General features: G+C 39.1%; 1 protein-coding gene across 3 annotated transcripts in view; it reads right to left on the bottom strand.

Annotated features, from left to right (window-relative positions):
• The window catches only part of kiaa1109 (KIAA1109 ortholog), a 433,731-nt gene that overhangs the window by 73,856 nt on the left and 343,279 nt on the right, over positions 1-16,596 (bottom strand). For all 3 annotated transcript variants that reach the window (XM_072256106.1, XM_072256108.1, XM_072256107.1), the window contains exons 59-64: positions 12,585-12,644; positions 10,294-10,520; positions 8,473-8,603; positions 6,144-6,267; positions 4,426-4,535; positions 253-352 (exon numbers count right to left, since the gene is read on the bottom strand). In XM_072256106.1, coding sequence (XP_072112207.1) covers positions 253-352; positions 4,426-4,535; positions 6,144-6,267; positions 8,473-8,603; positions 10,294-10,520; positions 12,585-12,644 — 752 coding nt within the window. The remainder of the gene's footprint in view (positions 1-252; positions 353-4,425; positions 4,536-6,143; positions 6,268-8,472; positions 8,604-10,293; positions 10,521-12,584; positions 12,645-16,596) is intronic.

Here is a 16,596-nt window from a genome sequence, read left to right as displayed (position 1 = left end):
TATATTTATATTTACAATCTGAATTTTGAGATCAACTAAAATAATGAACTTAGTTCAATTTTCGGTGTCTATGTATGGATGCTTCATTGTTGACTTTCTTCTTTAATTGCCATACTCATACATCCTGCATGGTACAAATGTCTTGCCCGATGCCGGCCCCCTAGGCCTGAGTCGACATAGTAGTAGTAGTAGTATGGTACAAATCATTTGCATCATCTCATCATTGATTGTTAGCCTTTACAATAGCCTTACCATTTCCTGCACTTTAAAAGTCACTCTCGGTCCTGACCCTGGTATTGGTTGCTCTGGAGTTTGGACTTCACCAGCATCTTCCATTTCATTAACTCTGGAGCTGAAAGAAAATGGTATGAACACAGGATAAATGAGAAATTGCCTGGAGTATATACTGGCATTTTGCTTAGTGGTCACAATAGGAAGGAAAACACTAATGGAAAAAAGGGAACATATAAATATGGAGTTGCATTACCAACAATGCGACTGCATTGAATCTCTTCACTCCTCTTTCTCTGTCACTGATGGTCTTTAAACTTGTTACAACACAGAAATCTTTGGGCTAGTAAAAGTTAGCAGACAAGCAAAGAGGGTGAAACAACAACTTCCAATACATCTTAAAAGAGGTAATGAAAGCAAATGTAGGGTCTGGAAAGTTTGTTAACAAATGGAGGTAAGGTTAGTCTTAGGCAATGACCATGACTAATAAGTACTGGCCAAACAACAGCACCAAGACCGCACGAGTACTAAGCAGCCTTGCAGCTCAACCCTGCCCATCCAAAATTAGCCTTCAGAGGCATATCACTACATCAAGCCATGTGAGTGTCAGTGAAGAACAGGAATCTGTGTCAGGGTTCCAACACAACAACTGCAAATGTAGAAGCTCGCTGCAAATTCCCAACACAGCATTGCTCAGAAAGCATTTTGGACACAGGCATTTTTATTTTTTAAAAGAGTACAATGGGAACATACATGTCAGTTTTTGGACAGAGGACCAAGAATGCTACAGTGATCTATGTAATATTTTAGAGAGAGAATATTTCAGACTGAAGCTGCTTATGGATAAGCATTAGGAATCTTAGATAGATTGCTTTGAAATACAGAGAAATATACATAATGCTTGCACATCCTAAATAGCAGACTCGATGGGCTGAATGGCCTAATTCCGCTCCTATGTCTTATGGTCTTATATTAAAATGAGTCCTTTATTTTACATTTTAATAGTCATTAGTTATCTAATTAAGTTTAATTGATTTTTCAAACCAAGCTTTACATTTATTGATCAGACAATTGTTATATTCGTCAGTAAGTTACTATGTTGCCCAATACCTCATTTGAGGCTTTTGATAAATCTATTAGTTCATCTAAAGATTTCACTTAATAGATACGTGTACATAGACCTTAATTGTTCTTTTCTGTCCTTCTTTTAGGCAGATTGTAAATTTGAAGCAGTTATTTGTATGAGCACATACATTATAAATGACAGCCATGTGATAACTGAAGTCTGGCTGTAACTCTCAGCATCAGTTAGCTGATAAATGATTAGTTCAACTTGTTTGATGAAACTGCTTTACAGCTTTAACTACAGTTGGTTATGCCCAACTGATGCAACCTTTCCGAGATAGGAGATTAGATCTATCCCAAAACCTTGAAGGACCAGTAGCATTGTCGTTCAAATGAGATGTTGAACAAATACCCAGACTGGCTTTTCTGCTAGTTTATGCACGCATAAACAACATGGATGACACAATATTTGCATCCTGCTTATCTCACTCACAGTGGCATTTTCATCTTAAAGGCAAGTTCTAAGATGAGATTTAATATAAGACTATAAGACATAGGAGCAGAATTAGGCCATTCAGCCCAATGAGTCCATTCCACTATTTCATCATGGCTGATCCTGGAACCCATTCAAGCTCATACATCTGCCCTCTCACCACAACCCTTGATGCCTCAACCAATCAGGACTCTATCAATTTCAGCATTGAATATACCTAATGACTTGGCCTCCACCGCGGTCTTTGGGAGAGCATTCTACAAATTCACTACTCTTTAGCTAAAAAAAATTTCTCCTTAATTCTGTTCTAAAAGGTTGTCCCTCAATTTTGTGGCTGTGTCCTCTAGTTTTGGATAGCCCCACTAGAGGAAAGATCCTTTCCACATACACCTTATCCAGTCCTTTCAAAATTCAGCAAGTTTTAATGAGATCCCCATGCATTCTTCTAAATACCAGTGAGTACAGGTCCAAAGCTGTGTTAACCCCTTCACTCACGGAATCATTCTCGTGAACCTCCTCTGGACTCTCTCCAATGACAATACATCCTTTCTGAGCTGAGGGATCCAAAACAGTTGACAATACTCTCAAGTGAAGCCTGACTAGTGTCTTAAAAAGTTTCAGCATTATCTCCTTTCTTATATATTCTATTCCCCTTGAAATAAATGCCAACATTGCATTTGCCTTCTTAACCACAGACTCAACCTGTGAATTAGCCTTCTGGAAGTCTTGCACAAGGTCTCCCAAGTCCCTTTGCAACTCTGACGTTTGAATTTTCCCTCCATTTAGATAATAGTCTGCACTACTGTTCCTTTTACCAAATGTATTATCATATATTTCCCAACACTGTATTCTATCTGCCACTTTTTTGCCCATTTGTCCAATTTGTCTAGGTCCTGCTGCAATCACATCTCCAACACTTTTCCAACCACTGAGGTTAGGCTAACTAGTCTATAATTTCCTCACTTTTGTCTTCCTCCCTTCTTAAAGAATGGAGGGACATTTGCAATTTTCCAGTCTTCCAGGACCATGCCAGAATCAAATGATCCTTGAAAGATCGTGACCAATGCATCCAATATCTCTTAAGCAACATCTCTCAGGACTCTGAAATGTAGTCCATCTGGTCCAGGTGACTTATCTACCTTCAGTCCTTTGTAATAGCAATGGCACTCACTCCTGCTCCCTGACACTCACAGACCTCTGGCACATTGTTAGTGTCTTCCACAGTAAAGACTGAAGCAAAGTACTTATTAAGTTCATCTGCCATTTCTTTGGCCCCCATGACCAGTATCATTTTCCAGCGGTCCAATATCAACTCTCACCTCCCTTTTACTCTTTATATAAATGAAAAACCTTTTAGTATCCTGCTTTATATTATTGGCTAGTTTGCCCTAATATTTCTTCTCTTCCCTTCTTATGGCATTTTCAGTTGCCTTTTGTTGGATTTTAAAAGCTTCCCAATCATCCAACTTCCCACTCACTTTTGTTACCTTATATGCCCTTTCCTTGGCTTTTATGCGGTCCTTAAATTCCCTTGTCAGCCACGGTTGCCTGGCCCTGCCATTTGAGAACTTGTTCAGTGGGATATATCTATTGTCCGCCTTTTCAACTATTCCCAAAAATTTCAGCCACCTCTATTCTGCCATCATCCCTAACAGTTTCCCCCTCCAATCCACCTGGTCAACTTCCTCTCTCATGCCTCTGTAATTCCCTTTATTCCATTATGATACTGATACACATGACTTGTGCTTCTACCTCTCAAATTGCAGGATGAATTCAATCATATTATGATCACTGTCTTCTAAAGGTTCCTTCATGTTAAGCTCCCTAATAAGATCTGGGTTATTACACAACACCCCATCTAAGACGGCCTTTTTCCAAGTAGGTTGAAGCACAAGCTGCTCTATAAAGCCATCTTGTAGGCATTCAACAAACTCTCCCTCTTGCGATCTGACACCAACCTGATTTACCCAATCCCCTTGCATATTGAAGTCCCCTTGCACATTAATGTCAATTATGACATTACCCTTATTAGATGCCTTTTCCAGTTCCCCTTGCAATCTCAACCCCACATTTTGCCTACTATTTGGAAGTCTATATGTGATTTCCGTAAGGGTTTTTCCACCCTTGCAGTTCCATATTTCCACCCACAAAGATTCAACATTCTCTGCCCTTATGTCACCTACTTCTGAAGATGTAATTCCATCTCTTACCCAGAGAGACGTACCACCGTCTATGCCCTCCTGCCTGTCCTTTTGATACAAAGTATATCCTTTGATGTTAAACTCCCAACTATGACCTGCTTTCAGACACGACTCAGTGATGCCCGCAACGTCATACCGACTGTAATTGCATGAGTTCATCCACCTTATTCTGAATGCCACGTGCATTTAAATACAACTAGAATTTTGCCTCTGTGGTATAACTTAACTCTTTGCTCTGTCTGCAGTTGTACCCAATCATTGGTTTGTCTTTCCTTACATTCATATGACAGATTACATCATCTACTTGTAAGCCTGCTGGCTCATCCTCAGCGCTATGATACTGGGTCCCATCCCCTTGCCAGATACTAAATGCAAGTCTGTTACATGTTATATATAACAAAAAACAAAATTTTGAACAGGAAAGAAGTTTTTCACCTGGTCCTTTCTGGTCTTCTCATTGGTGGTCTTCCAGAGGCTGAGATACTTTTCGACCTGTTGTAGCTGGGCTTGTAACCTAGACCCCACTTGTCTTTAAGGGACGCTGCCTATAGAAAACAAATCCTCTTAATATTTGAAGTTACATTGAAATAAAAACAAAATCAGATCAAATATTATCCCAAGCACTTTATGGACAACTTTAGCTGAATTTGACCATATATTTCAAGTCACCTCTCCCTAAGACAAACCTATTCACGTATCTTTAATGTTACCTCCAGTGTTCTTGTTATAAAGAAATTTTGCAGACTAACTTAACCATTATTTGTTGGTCACACAGAACAAATAGGAACCCAGGAATACCCTTTATTCATTAAACTTATTGCATGGAAAACCATCATTGCACAATTGTTTCTGTGGTTCAAGCCCAGGTATGGATGTAGTTTTTTCTATTAATTTCCAGTGCTTTCAAAATCTCATTACTTCAACTCCAGTTTGGCTTTCTTCTATTTTAGATAAATCATGCAGCCTTGAATGATATTACTTATGTGTATCTCAATAAAATTAATACACCCACAGTAAAAATTTAACATTCCCTACTGTTCCCTATTATTGCCCCAAAGTCCCTTCCAATCTTATCCGACTCTCTTCCACAGATGCAACCTATATTTATTTCAAATACATTCCCATAATCATTGAATGCAATGTTTCCTCTTCTCAAATGCTTCTATTCTAAAATCTGTATGGACATACAAGACTACAGATGCAGGAATCTGGAGGAACAAACAAGAATCCGGAGGTGCTCAACAGGACAGGCAGCAGCCAAGGATGACAATGGTCAGTCGTCATTTCAGGTCAAAACACTTCATCTGGATTCAAAATCCTTCTCAATCCAAGGCTCTTCTCATTGCACATTAAGAGTCTTCACCAAATTTCTTTAGTTTTCTCAGGAAGTAAAGGCGCTGGTGGGCCTTCTTGGCAGTGCACTCTGCTTGGTTGGTCCAAGTCAGGTCATTTGTGATACTGACCCTGAGGAACTTAAAGCTTTTGACCTGTTCCACTTGCGCACCAAGTGTTAATTGGGTCGTGCGGTCTGCTACTCCTCCTGAAGTCAACAACCAATTCCTTCATCTTGCTGATGTTGAGGGATAGGTTATTGTCTTCGCACAATGCCACCAGGTTCTTAATTTCCTCTCTGTACTCAAACTCATCATTACCCGAGATATGGCCTACAATTGTGTCATCAGCAACCTTATATATCCTTTCTATAGAACCAAACTTTATGGAAAAGAGTACACAGTTGAAGTTTCAGGCCGAGACCCTTCATCAGCACTAAGTGTGTTGCTTTGGATTCCCAGCATCTGCTTATTTTCTTGTGTTTGTGACAAGGACACAATTATATCTGTAAAACAGGTTCCTCTTATGCTCAAAATTACGAACAAAAAAAATTTACTTAAAATTTAAGGACTAAGTACAAAGGCCCAGCACTTTATCGGATATCTCTTCTATGGTTTGAAGACTCTGCAGGATGATATTGATGCGTTGGATAGATGGCATCACATACACAATTAAATCACAGACCGCTATATTGCAGTGCGTGACAAGATAGGCCACTTTGGTACACATACACATTTCTCTGCATAGAGATTATATAAAAAAACCTAACCAAACATGGTTTCTTAAGAGGCTGAAACTATATTAACAAATAAGTTGCTCACCCTCATGCTGGATCGCCTTAGTTTTTTGCGAACATCTCGGCGAATATCATTAACTGCTACTGATTCTAATTGCTGATAACGTTGAATCTCTTGGTTTATTGTTCCTTCACTTGCACCAAGTTTTCTATAATAATTTAAATATTTTATTATTTTAGTAGTGGACAAGTTTTAGATTATTTGCTTCTTATTCAGTTCTTTGAGACAACTTTTGTGTTCTATGTTATTCAAAAAATGATTTTCCTTACAATTTGCCATATACATTCTGAAATTTAAACAAGCCAAGTAGGTGCAATTTCAAGCAGAAATGTACCATGGAGAGCAAATGAATTAAAAAGTGATAGGAAAAACTTTGAACTGTCCAAAACAATCCTATCATTTAGAAAGAAAATCTTTCATTTTTTTTATTAAACAAATAAAAAATAATCGACCATAAAGATCTGATCATAGAGTTGAAAACTATGCTTATTTTTGTACTTTAATATAGGTTAAATATGTACTGAACATTCCTAACTTTAATTTCAGAAGGAAACATGGTAAATAGAAGAGTTACAAAAATGTTTTGGGTGATTGATAATCTGATTCAGTAGAGTCATACAGCTTGGAAGTGGGTCCCTCCGCCCAACTAGTTCACACTGAGCAAGGTTCCCAGCTAAGCTAATGCTACTTTGCCTGTGTTTGGACCATATCCCTCTGGGTGAAAAAGCTACCCTTCAGTTTTCTATTAAATCTCTCCCATCTTACCTTCAATATATGCCCTTTAGTTCTTGATTCCCAATCCTTTGAAAAAGATTGTGTACTAACCCCATGATTTTATACACCAGTATAATATTGCCCCTCATTCTCCTACATTCCATTGACAAAGGAGTCAACCTGTATAACCTCTCTCCATAACTCAGTCTCGCAAGTCTGAGCAACATCCTCATAAATCTTCTTTGCATTCTTTTCAGCTTAATGGAATTTTTCCTATGGCAAAGCAGCCAAAACTGAACACAACATTCCAAATATTGATGTCCAAAAAAAACCTTCATAAATTATAGCATTGATTACAGGACACTATGCTGAAGTTACATAAGACATTGGTGAAGCCTAATTTAGAATATTATATACAGTTTTGGGCACTTACTCACAGAGGTGTAAATAAGGATGAAAGATTACAGAGAAAATTTACAAGGATGTTGGTGTGTCTGGAGAACCTGAGTTATAATTAAAGATTAAATAGGTTAGGATTTTATTCCTTGGGCCATAGAAGATTGACAGGCAATTTGATAGAGGTATACAAAATTATGAGGGGTATAGACAGGATAAATGCAAGCAGGCTTTTTCCAGAGGCTGGGTGGGACTACAACTAAAGGTCAGAGGTTAAGTGTGAAAGGTGGAAAGTTTAAGGGGAACACGAGGGAAAGCTTCTTCACTCAGAGGGTCGTGAGAGTGTGGAACAGGTTTCCAGAACAAGTGGTCTATGTGATCTCAATTTCAATGTTTAAGACAAGTTTGGACAGGTATATGGATGTTAGGGGTAGAGAGGGCTATAATCTCAGTGCAGGTCAATGGGAGTAGGTGGTTTAAATAGTTCAGCATGGACTAGATGGGCTGAAAGGCCTGTTTCTGTGCTGTACTTTTCTATGACTATAAATGTGGCCTCATCAATGTCTTGTACAATTGCAAGATATCATCTCAACTTCTACAGCTCATAATCTACCTTGTTATTCCCTTGCACCTTATTGACTATCTACACTGCACTTGCTATATAGCTATAATGCTTTATACTACTTTCTGTTATTGTTTTAATGCACTGTGTAATAAATTGGTCTGCATGAACAGTTTGCAAAACAAGCATTTTACTGTAGCTCAGTACATGTGACAATAAATCAATTCCAATACTCAGACCAATGAAGGCTAACCTTGCAATAGGTTTCTCCACTACCCTGCCTATCTGCGGTGCCAGTGTCAGGGAACCAAGAACTTGTACTCCTATGTCCCCCTTGTCTTCAAAACTCCACAGGATCCTGGGGTTCACAGTGGAAGTCCTATCCTGATGTAATTTCCCAAAATGCAAAACCTCACAATTATCAGAATTAAACTCTATTTGCTATTTCTCAAGCCCACTTATCTGGGTGATCAAGACGCTTCCATAAATCTTGTTAATCATCTTCATTGTCTATGACACCACCTATTTTAGAGCCATCTGCAAACTTAATGACCATGCCTTGTAGATTCTCATCCAAATAATTGTTATAGATGTCAATATGAGTACTGTTTGACAAGTTTGTGATGGTAAAAGAATGATAAAGATAGATTGTAAACTTTGAAATTATAGACGAACACATACTTCAGGTCATCGATAACTTTGGCTTGTTCATTCAATTCCCTCATATCCACTAAACGTTTGACAAACTTTCTTCCCCTTGGATCTGCTGTTTGGCTCCCAGTAACCCCCTGTCTTCGATACTCACTAGTTTCCTGTAGAGAAACAAGTAGATTTTGATATTAAATAGTGACCCAGAAAAATCCTGGGAAATGCTTCTGTGTTAACCCCTGTGACTTAATACTCCATCACAACTCATACAGATACAAAAAGAAAACCAAATAGTGCTTCATTAAAATTGCTTCAATACACTTAATTACAGTTACAAAAGATACCAATCACAGATCCTAATTCACAAGGTCAATATTTTTTTAAAATTTCAATGAACAGATACCTAACTTTTACATGCAACATGCCATGAGTGAGATTAAGATTTTTTTTGTGTTTGTAAATAGCTGGATTTTGGTGTAAGGGAGACTTAGAAATACTGCAGAAGTAAAACTAGTGTTCAAAGCACAGATTAAGGAACTGGTTTACAAGTCATTGCCCAAATAAAAATATAACAAATTTGAAATTTCATCTGCATTCTAATTAATAAAGCAGAATAACTAGTATCAATTGCATTAGTAGATTTTGATTATTAATCACTATAAATTCAAATTGAAACCTCCATGTAACACATTTAAGATGTATGGTCCCAAATATTACTGTTGCCAGTATTAGTAAGTACTGAACTTATCTGATGAACTGCAAGCAGCAATAATGATGCCACATTTTTAAAAATACAGGATGTCAGCTCAATTGCTGTTCCCATAAGGCGCAACACAGTAAGACACTCACTGCTTCATGACTGGTTCAAGAAATACCACCGAAACAATATTTAAGACTAAGAAGGATAAAATTACAAGTCTCCCATAGTTTGTATCAGAAGTCCGAACTTCCAGCCCACCAGGTTCAAGAACAGCTTTTTCCCTTCAGTTATTCCACATCTCTATAGTTTGGCAACACTATGACCTCTTTGAACACTTTGCCCTAAAGTGGACTTCTCTTCATTCTGATTGTATTCTTTCTTGTAAAAGTAGTGTAAAATTTATATTTCATTTTCATTTTTATTATAAATAAGTTTTTCATTGAACCTGTGCATAATGCGTATGTAATAATAAATTCAACTTTGACTTTAAAATGTACTTCAAAGTGATACACAAACAGATCTTGATTTTATACCTAATGAAAAAAATTGAACTCGCGCCATAGGTTACAAGTACAAGAGTCAAAACAGGTTTCACCACTGATCAAATTTCTGAATTGCTGTCTGGACCATGCTGGACTTAAGGTTGCGAAAGGAGAATGACATTGGCCTCGGTAGAACAGGCAAGTATGGCTCTGGGCAGTGTGATCTGACCTAATAAATCAAATACTTATCAATTTAAGTTAATTTTTGTCAATTAACTTTAACGTACATTTAAAAATATGAGGGGTCGAAACAAGATACAGGAAAACATGCTCCAAATTGCAGAAGAGACTTAAAGTGACTAGCAAAAAAAATAAGGTAATAAGGAAAAGAAAATCAATGCTGTAAGGTATTCTGAATTCACTGCCTGAAAGGCAAGTTAAGCAGATGCAATAAAAAATGTATTTGGATAAATATTCGAGGAAGACAAAAATTAAGGAAGTATGAAAAAAGAACTGTTGACCATGTGAGCTTCATGGGCTGAATGGTCTTATTTCGTGCCATAATAGCTGTGATTTTATGATTTACTTTCAATTTTTAAATACAAATAAAAAGGTTACTGAATATTTTTTATAACTTCAATAGAAGCTGCTTTGCAGCATTGATTTACTTACAGCCATGATGGTGGGGGACATGCTGTCAGGTTCATCCTCATCTGTTAGATCAACATTGTTGACTGAGTTCAGGTCAGCAATATCATCACTTTCTTCCTCACCAGTCAAAGTTGTCATTGTGTTACCCAAGGCACTGAGTCTTTTCCCTATGTTAGGATCCATGTGCACATCAATACCGCACATTTTCCACAAAACATTTAGTGTCCAGGTTCCGGCACTGCTACTGTCTAAAAGTAAAGAAGATTTGGCATAACCTTATCCATGAAATAAATAGCATTTTACAATAGACTATACTGTAATTTGATTTCAGCATATTTGAATAGTCTTACTCCAACATCTAAGAAATGTTATTCTAAATTAATTTGACCTAACATATTCTGAAAACAAACTTATAGTGGTATAAAGACAAACCCCTCTCTTTATTACCATTTTTTGCTTCAGGTTCCTATTTCCTAATTCAATTGTTTAAACTATTTAAGTGTATTATTCCAAAGCAATATATCCACGATTAAATGCACCAGTTTATTTATTATGGAGCTATTCACATGGACTTCCTAGAGTGAATAGCTTAATACTCAGCAACAATATATAGATAACTCAAACATGAGGAATTCTGCAGATGCTGGAAATTCAAGTAACACACATCAAAGTTGCTGGTGAACGCAGCAGGCCAGGCAGCATCTCTAGAAAGAGGTACAGTCGATGTTTCAGGCTGAGACTCTTAGTCAGGACTAACTGAAGGAAGAGCTAGTAAGAGATTTGAAAGTGGAAGGGAGAGATGCAAAATGCTAGGAGAAGACAGGAGGGGGAGGGCTGGAGCCAAGAGCTGGACAGATGATTGGCAAAAGGGATACGAGAGGATCATGGGACAGGAGGCCCACGGAGAAGGAAGTGGGGGGAACTCAGAGGATGGGCAAGGGGTATAGTCAGAGGGACAGATGTCCCTAAGCACATCTTTCCCTCCACCCCCTCTGCTTTCCGCAGGGATCGCTCCCTACGCGACTCCCTTGTCTATTCATCCCCCCCATCCCTTCCCACTGATCTCCCTCCTGGCACTTATCCTTGTCAGCCGAACAAGTGCTACACATGCCCTTACACTTCCTCCCTTACCACTATTCAGGGCCCCAGACAGTCCTTCCAGGTGAGGCGACACTTCACCTGTGAGTCGGCTGGGGTGATATACTGCGTCCGGTGCTCCCGATGTGGCCTTCTATATATTGGTGAGACCCGACGCAGACTGGGAGATCGTTCTGCGGAACACCTACGCTCTGTCCGCCAGAGAAAGCAGGACCTCTCAGTGGCCACACATTTTAATTCCATGTCCCATTCCCATTCTGATATGTCTATCCACGGCCTCCTCTACTGTAAAGATGAAGCCACACTCAGGTTGGAGGAACAACACCTTATATTCCCTCTGGGTAGCCTCCACCCTGATGGCATGAACACTGACTTCTCTAACTTCTGCTAATGCGCCCCCCCCCCCACCCATACCCCATCCATTATTTATTTATATACACTTTTTTCTCTCTCTCTCTCCTTTTTCTCCCTCTGTCCCTCTCACTATACCCCTTGCTCATCCTCTGGGTTTCCCCCCCCTCCCCCTTTTCCTTCTCCCTAGGCCTCCTGTCCCATGATCCTCTCATATCCCTTTTGCCAATCACCTGTCCAGCTCCTGGCTCCATACCTCCCCCTCCTGTCTTCTCCTATCATTTTGGATCTCCCCCTCCCCTTCCCACTTTCAAATCTCTTACTAGCTCTTCCTTCAGTTAGTCCTGACGAAGGGTCTCGGCCCAAAACGTCGACTGTACCGCTTCCTGGAGATGCTGCCTGGCCTGCTGCGTTCACCAGCAACTTTGATATATAGATAACTGTATTTTTTAAAAAATAAAGCCTTCAACTCTAGATAATAATGAGCCCTAGATAATAATGAGCCGATCACAGTTTCAAGATGCAGCTCTTATTTAGTTATCGAACTTGTTGATTCATAATAAATCTCTGTTTTGAAAATGCCTTATGTTTTAAAAATGTCTTATGTTTTACCTGGCCTTTACAAGTTTCAATACCTGTTGCACCAAATTACTAGTTATTAAAAACTCATCAAATCTATAAATATTCTTTATTATAGTGTTGGTCACATGCTATTTGTCATGGCTTATGCAGAATTATTTTCAGAAATTTTTGATTAACAGAATCAGAATCAGGTTTATTATCACTAACTTACATTATGTCATCATCTCCAACAGCAATCTGAATTGTTTGCTGATATGGATTAATTTTAGTAAATAAATTACCTGCTGCGGCCTGCCCAGTAGTACGTGAACACACTTCATATGTTCCATCTGGTACCACACCTGTTGAAACATTCAGAAATAAATTAGCATTCCTGATTGACATTCACCAATCCAGTGGAATTTCTAGCTGGAATTTTTCTTGGAGGCAAGGAGGAAATAAACATTAGTAAATTGCAGACAACACACACAAAATGCTCATTGAACTCAGCAGGCTAGGTAGCATCTATGGTAAAGAATACAGTTGACGTTTCGGGTCGAGACCTACCAGCAGGACTAGAAAAACAAAGATGAGGAGTTAAGAGTTAGAAGGCGGGAGGGAAAGAGGGACAAACACAAGGTGATGGGTGAAACCGAGGGGGGGGCAGGTGGATGGGTGAAGTAAAGAGTTGGGAAGTTGATTGGTGAAAGAGATACAAGGGTGGAGAAGGGGGAATCTGACTGTCTCTCCTAGTAGATTCCCCCTTCCCCCCCCAATTTCACCCATCACCTTATGTATCTCCCTCCTCTCCTCCCTCCTTCTAACTCTAACTCCTCATCTTTGTTTCTCCAGTCCTGCTGAAGGGTCTCCGCCCAAAATGTCGACTGTACTCTTTTCCATAGATGCTGCCTGGCCTGTTGAGTTCCTCCAGCATTTTGTGCGTGTTGCTTGGATTTCCAGCATCTGCAGGTTTTCTTTTAGTAAATTGCAAAGTTCACTCATTATTACACTGGTGACACATAGTGACAATTTGCAGAATCTTTTCAGCAGTTCACCTGAATAGAAATTATACAAGAACTGTTTAAATCAGGGGTCCCAACCTTTTTTGCACCGCAGACCGGTATAATATTGACAATATTCTTGCGGGCCAGCCAACCCGGGTGGGGGGGGAGGGGTATCAAGTAGCGTTAAACTCACCTCGACATGTCTTTTACAGTTAGGGTTGCCAACTTTCTCACTGCCAAATAAGGGACAAAAGTAGTAGTCAAATACCGGACAGTGTTTACCCCGACAAAGACTACCATGACCATGAAGCCTTGTGTGGGCACCTGTGTGCACAAGCACGTACGTGCTGATTTTTTTTTTCCACAAATCGGTTTTGACTTAATCTTCCCGACCATACTGTACATACATTATTTCTACTTTATATAGGCTGTGTATTTATCATATCATTCCTGCTTTTACTATATGTTAGTGCTATTTTAGGTTTTATGTGTTATTTGGAATGATTTGGTAGGTTTTTTTTGGGTCTGGGAACGCTCAAAATTTTTTCCCATATAAATTAATGGTAATTGCTTCTTCGCTTCACGCCATTTCGACATAAAAGGTTTCATAGGAACGCTCTACCTTAGCTGGGGAAATACGGGTCAAGGGTGGTCCCGTATGGGACAAACCAATCTAGCCCAATATACAGGATGTCCCAGCAAATACGGGACAGTTGGCAACCCTATGTTCAAGTTCAACAGTGCGTGACAGGGAATGAGGAAAGGCGCAGCTGACTCATATCGTTTCCTCACGGCCTGGTAGCACATACTTTGCGGCCCGTGGTTGGGGACCACTGGTTTAACTGAAACCCCAGGCAAAACTGTATCAGAAAATGAATCCGAGTTGTATGTAAACACATGGCAGACCAAGTGCTTGCAAATAAATTGAAAATTCTTCATTGAGAAACGTCCCAGGGCACTTCAAATGTCCAAGAAAAATCAGTGCCAAGTAAATAAAACTTAATGCATGGAAAAAGCTAATTTCATTTTCATGCTTATGGTTATGCTCGACATGCCTCCACCTATTTTACTTGATTGCCCTCAGAATATCTGTATTTAATTCCCTTTAATGTATTTACCTAGTATCATCCCAGATTTACCTCAATCGTTACACATGACATCAAGTTCTGTATACTCAGCATTGTAGAAGATTTTTCCTGAATTCCTCACTGAATCTAATCGTTTATCTTGTATTTGTGGCCCCTCATTTCAGACCCACTGACAAGATTCCCAAATATTATCTATCAAACCATTCATAGAATTCAACATTATTGCTTTGTTAATCTTAATAGATGAGCACAAAAGAAGCCAAGTCACTTCTTTAAGTGCAAGTGAGTATTTCCCTGTCCACTGACCAACATTTGTGCCTCAACTGAAGTCACCAAAAATTTGATCATCTGGTTGTTCTTACACTGATTCAATTAAAATTGACATATATGCAAATTAGCCACATTTTCTTCAAATAAAAATAATAACATTTCAAAAAGGTTGGTTATAATGTCCCAAGTTCAAGAAATGGTAAGCCAAACTTGGAAATATACTGCCCATCCTTCAGTAGTGCTGGGTCTAATGTCTAATTCCCAGCCGAAGAAAGGTAAGCAAGTACCTTCATCAGAAGGACTGTGACAATTCAAGGTGGTCTCTTACCACTGACTTCTCAGGGACAAATAATGATGGGCAATAAATACTGGCATTGCCAGCAATGTTCAGATCCCGAAATCCAAGGGTCCCTTTTCATATCCAAATGACACGCGGCTAAATTATTTGATGTATTTTTGCCAAGGACAGGGTGGGCTTTCGATAAAATACATTCAACTGTCACAAGGAAATGAGTGCGTGAACTTGGAATAGTAACTTGTAAAGGGGTTAAGGGTGTGTAACTGCACAAATTTTGAACAAAGGGATGGCATCAGTGTAAATGATGTAATATGAGGACCAGAATGCAAAGTTGTGATCAACAGTTTAGTGGGAATGAAATATAGGTAAACAAACATGATTAAATGACCCTAGAAAGTGCAAGAAGAGAAATGTGCAAAATGCTCAAGGATTAAGCAGGAGACTAGGAAAAGGAATGGATGAGCAGGGTGCCCTGTGATAAGGGAGGACATACAGTACTGTAAAAAGTGCATACACAAAAGAGGCACATATATATAGCTAGGGTGCCTAAAACTTTTGCAGAGTACAACAGTAATTTTATGCATTGCACTGTACTGCTTCTGCAAAAAAAAAAACAAATTTAATGATATATGTGGGTGATTCTGATTTGGGTCTCTATTGCGAACTGAGAGTGAAAGGGGGCAAGGAGAGGAGAATCATGGTTTGGAAAAGGGGGATGGAGTGGGAAGCATCAAAGAAACTCTGTAATGATTAATAAACCTATTGTTTCAAATCAAATAACCTTGTCTGTTGTCTCAGGGCTGGATGTATCTTCACCCGCCCCACCACTCCTCCTCTGTCACGTGTCCCACACCCCTCCTGTGGTGCTCCAACCTCACCATTCCCAACATCCTTTGCTCCAGCCATATTTACAAACTCGTTCTTCACTCCAGGTAGACAAATGCAGTAGTGTGCAAAACATCTAAGCACCCTGACTATATATATGTGCCTAATACTTCTGCATAGTACTGTAGATTAGCAGCTATGATGAAGTTCATAAAGTTTTCCATTTGCTTTTTAAACAGATGATTGACAGGGCAAAGGAGTGCAGGGGAGGGGAGGTGGTGAGTGTGTGTGTGTGTGTGTGTGTGTGTGTGTGTGTGTGTGTGTGTGTGAGAGAGAGAGAGAGATAGAGAGAGAGAGATTGAGAGTTAGAGAGAGTTAGTGAGAGATAGAGATAAAGAGAGAGAATACAATATACAGTGTTATGCAAAAGTTCAGGCACCCTGTTCAAAATTTCTGTTACTGTGAATAGTTAAATGAGTAGATGAACTGATCTCCAAATGTTTCATCTTTAACTTTATGAAAGTTAAAGATGAAACATTCTTTTCAACACTTTAAGCAAGATTAGTGTATTATTTTTGTTTTGTACAATATAGAGTGAAAAAAAGGAAAGGAGCACTATGCAAAAGTTTGGGCACCCCAAGAGATTTGAGCTCTCAGATAAATTTTACCAGGGTCTCAGACCTTAATTAGCTTGTTAGGGCTATGGCTTGTTCACAGTCATCGTTAGGAAAGGCCAAGTGATGCAAATTTTTAAGTTTTATAAATACCCTGACTCCTCAAACCTTGTCCCAACAATCAGCAGCCATGGGCTCCTCTAAGCAGTTGCCTA

Source organism: Mobula birostris, chromosome 4 (genome assembly GCF_030028105.1).
Source record: "Mobula birostris isolate sMobBir1 chromosome 4, sMobBir1.hap1, whole genome shotgun sequence".
Classification (NCBI taxonomy): Eukaryota; Metazoa; Chordata; class Chondrichthyes; order Myliobatiformes; family Myliobatidae; genus Mobula; species Mobula birostris.
Note: the sequence above shows the minus strand (reverse complement) of the source record. Positions and strands in the feature narration are given on the sequence as shown.